Consider the following 4,103-nt stretch of genomic DNA (forward strand, 5'->3'; position numbering starts at 1 on the left):
AATATTAGTTCATCTCTTAAGGTGCCTCCGCTCACAATGACAGTGAAACGGCTGTGGCGAAGAACAAGTTCCTGAAGGAGATGGGATGTCGAGTGCCAGAAAGTTTTGACTCCCTCGGAGTGGAGTTGAAGGCTGTCTTCGATGAATTTGTAGCGAATGGCCAAATTGAGGTATTACCGGAGGTGCCACCCCCAACTGTACCCATGGACTACTCTTGGGCCAGGGAGTTGGGTTTGATCAGAAAGCCTGCCAGTTTCATGAGCTCTATTTGTGACGAGAGGGGTGACGAGTTAATGTATGCAGGCATGCCTATCAGGTGAGAATGCCTATCGCGTCATCTAATATTTATTGCTCCCAAACGAAGATTATCAGTTCTATGGGTTCTTTTGGCCTTTTTATGCGATTTGTCTGACCGATTTGATGGTTTAGCTGGCAGTTTTAGTATTGGGCATGTGGGGAAAGCCACGTGTCGCGTAAGATTTTATCACACAGACAATGCTGGTCTGCTTCATGGTGTCCGTTTTTTTAACTTAATGTTTCCTTTAGTTCAATCATCAACGAGAATCTTGGAATCGGAGGAGTGCTAGGTTTGTTGTGGTTCCAGCGAAGACTACCGGAGTATGCGTTCAAGTATTTGGAGATATGTCTAATGGTGACAGCGGATCACGGCCCAGCAGTCTCTGGTGCTCACAATACAATTGTTTGCAGCAGAGCTGGCAAGGATCTCGTCTCGTCTCTGACCAGCGGATTATTGACTATTGGAGAGAGATTCGGAGGAGCTCTGGATTTGGCAGCGAAGCAGTTCACAGAAGCGTACGATTCGGTGAGGAAGTATAGTTTATGGCACTTAATTTAGATCTATGTTAAGTTAGTCATAAATTACATATAGGTTGAAGTTTTCATAAAATCTCCTGTACAATCAAAAGTACAAGCGTCAACTTAAAAATTTTTGATTTAATACCTTATTCAATAGTGTACTGTTCTGCAGAGCGCTGGGTCATTTAGCGCAGAGAAACTTGTTCCAAAACATTCTCACACTTGAACGGCTTTGCTGTAATCTATTTGGAATTATGTCAGGTAATCAACATGAAAATGTTTCTTTGAGTGACAAGAGGGTTTATTTCCAGGGAATGCATCCTAACGACTTTGTCAATAACATGCGCAAGAAAGGTCAACTAATTATGGGCATTGGACACAGAGTAAAATCTTTAAACAACCCAGACAAGAGAACTGAAATTATCAAAGAATATGTAAGAGCCAATTTTCCATCCACGCCACTCCTGGACTACGCTCTGAAAGTGGAAAAAATCACCACTTCCAAAAAGCCTAATCTTATTCTTAACGTGGACGGAACAATAGCAGTGACCTTTGTTGACCTGATGAGAGGTTGTGGCTGTTTTACACGTGAAGAGGCACAAGAGTTCATTGATATTGGTGTTTTAAACGGCTTGTTTGTGCTTGGAAGAAGTGTCGGATTTATTGGACACTTTTTGGACCAGAAACGTCTCAAACAAGGTCTTTACCGGCATCCTTGGGATGATATTACATACGTTTTGCCAGAACACACCGAGTATGAGGAACGTTAAATTGGTTCGTCATCGTGATGATTGTTTAAAATTAAGTGATATAGTTTGAGTTTAAACTGGACTTTGTAAACTGTATCTTAATCATCAATTTCATAAGTTGGCGAAACATTTGTATTGCACCATTTTTGACTGCTCTCAAACACTTTGGAACAAATATTGGGCGCACTGGTCTTTTTTTTAAGATCAACTTCGCTGAAGATTTGACGTTTAATCTCCTTAACTTTCGTCTGAGCAAATTCTTTACTTTGACCTTCATAAATCTCCATTCAGTGGATTTGACTTCAAAACAAAAATTTATTCTTTTTTAAATGCATATATAGTTTTAAAGCTGGTATCAACAGTTGTTTGAGAGCAAGTTGCGTTGTGCGGAGATAATACGCAATGTTTGCGGTTCATATTGGGTGGTTTATAAATCGGAGAGTTTATTGGTGGTTCACATATTTGAAGAAAATTGTCTCACTTAATAATTAATCATATTTTTTGGATATGATCCAATTTGTAAAATGCCGGGCAAATAGCTATTTATCAGTTTTCTATAAATAAGTGTAATTGATTGAAATGTATGATGCAATGATAACTGATACTTTTGTAAAATGGTTAGATTGGATTATTATGTTATCACGGTTAACAGTGGATGAATGATTCAAAGCCTTGAACACATTTGTATTTCCCTTAATGCGTATTCGCAATAACAGTTGAAGTGAACCTGCCTCTCTTTAAAGGTATCAATTAAATCTGTACAATATTACAATTTATTATTTTCCTCAATTTCTTATTGTGACATGAATTGAGGTAGAGGCCGTCAGGCTGATTAGGTTACGCTTAAAATCATACTTTAATCATACTTAAATTTTAATCTTGATTGATCTGTTTTTGAAAAGAGAGCCTTTCCTCCCTTTCAGTAAAATGGCTTACGACGCAGAAAATTAGTTTTCTCAATGATCTAATTGTCATTAAGCAAGATGAAATTCGTGTGCATTTTTCTTTCACGTTAGTGAGCATGTTATCAGATAAAAAATAAAAGAAATTGCTTTGTTTTTGTGGAAGCAAGAGAGTGGACATCGCAATTATCTTTGCCATCAAAGTTTTCGAGTATTAGGTACGTTTTTAATTCGAAGTAATTGCGAAAACGTGTGTGTCTTACGCAAAATTTTTGTTTGGCCATTTTCTTCTAGAATTTTTTCTAAAGATATCTTCTGGAGTTGTACTAAGTGCACAGCAGAGGTCAGCTAGCGTCCCTTTGCTTCAGATAGCTACAATGAAAGGCAACCCCTTGCCTTGCCTGTTCGAGAGCAATTCGTCTGATGGTTGTCAGTTTGTCTTTAATTGATCTCATACAAAGCTGGTAACAATAAAAATAGGCCTGTCAGTCTTCATTTTGTGTGCGATTTTTCATACAGCCGAGTTTTTTGTCAGCATTTGAATTTTCGTCTCCGGAAATTGGATAAAGAGGTGAAGTCGTGGTGAAGGTTCCTTTGTGTTTTATTGGTCTCTAAGTTGCGCTGTGAGTAAAAATTGATGGGAAATCATAAATTCAAGGTGCATCGAGCAAATTTTGAAAGTCGATTTTTTACAGTAGATTTTGGTGCTGAGTTCAAATTATTTGGTTTGGCATGCAGGACAACTTGGTTTGACCATTTACCTTTTCGTACTCAAAAATAGGACGAACAGTTAAAGCCCAAGGGGCATAAAGTTGCTAAGTGGTTCTCATAGTCTCTCTAAACGAAGAAGTTGCGGAAGCTGAATACTGACGAATCCAGCCGCTCGACAGTTGTTGGAGAGCAATTCGACTTGTTTTGAACACGTTTTGTCAAATGCAGATTGATTTGAATTAATTTTTTTCTGCCATAGAATTTGTCTGTTGCTCTGACAGATCTTGATTCTTTTTAATTGCTCTCGTAGAGAAGCAATTATTGTAAACGTGTGTGTCTTTTTTATGCAAAATTTTCGCTTGACCGTTTTGACTTTTCGAATGACTTTTGCGCCCTTGAATTTTTGCGTTTCGCGAGAGCAATTCTTTCGACGTTTAGTCGGTTATGTTCTTGTCGCTGGTAATCTAATTTTCAATTTTTAAATTTTGTGAGCATAAAAATGCACTGTTTTTGATCATGTACTGAAAAAAAATTACCTTCCTTGGTCGCTAACGTTCCTCGGTCTTGTTTTTTAGATAATCGTTTTTTGGGTCATTTATGAATTGCGATACTCGGATAAAAGACATTTAGACATCACGAATTAAGTGAAAAGTCAGTAAACAAGAGGTCATCCTGGCTCCAGATTACAAATTGGGATTGAATAAGTGGTTGAAGTGATTGAATTATTGATGCAATTAGTTTTGACCTTTTGGACTTTCCTTTTTACCCTATTTGTGTTGTAATTGATGAAATAAGTGATCTGTGTCTGCGTTATTATCCAAAATCTGCCGAATATATTTTCAGTTTAGGTTTCGTGACTCTGCTTGAAGTAATCTTCTTGCATTTATAGAGAACAGCGTAGCTGGTCAAGATATAAGCCACTCCC

At 37.8% G+C, this 4,103-nt stretch overlaps 1 protein-coding gene across 2 annotated transcripts in view; it reads left to right on the forward strand.

Annotated features, from left to right (window-relative positions):
• The window catches only part of LOC142338739 (ATP-citrate synthase-like), a 26,133-nt gene extending 23,779 nt beyond the window's left edge, over positions 1-2,354 (forward strand). For both annotated transcript variants that reach the window (XM_075388610.1, XM_075388611.1), the window contains 3 exons: positions 22-316; positions 547-823; positions 1,128-2,354. In XM_075388610.1, the coding sequence (XP_075244725.1) occupies positions 22-316; positions 547-823; positions 1,128-1,586 (1,031 nt within the window). In that variant the 3' untranslated portion in view covers positions 1,587-2,354. The remainder of the gene's footprint in view (positions 1-21; positions 317-546; positions 824-1,127) is intronic.
• Positions 2,355-4,103: the final 1,749 nt, after the last annotated feature.

This window comes from Convolutriloba macropyga, chromosome 1, assembly GCF_964194025.1.
Source record: "Convolutriloba macropyga chromosome 1, txConMacr16.3, whole genome shotgun sequence".
Classification (NCBI taxonomy): Eukaryota; Metazoa; Xenacoelomorpha; order Acoela; family Convolutidae; genus Convolutriloba; species Convolutriloba macropyga.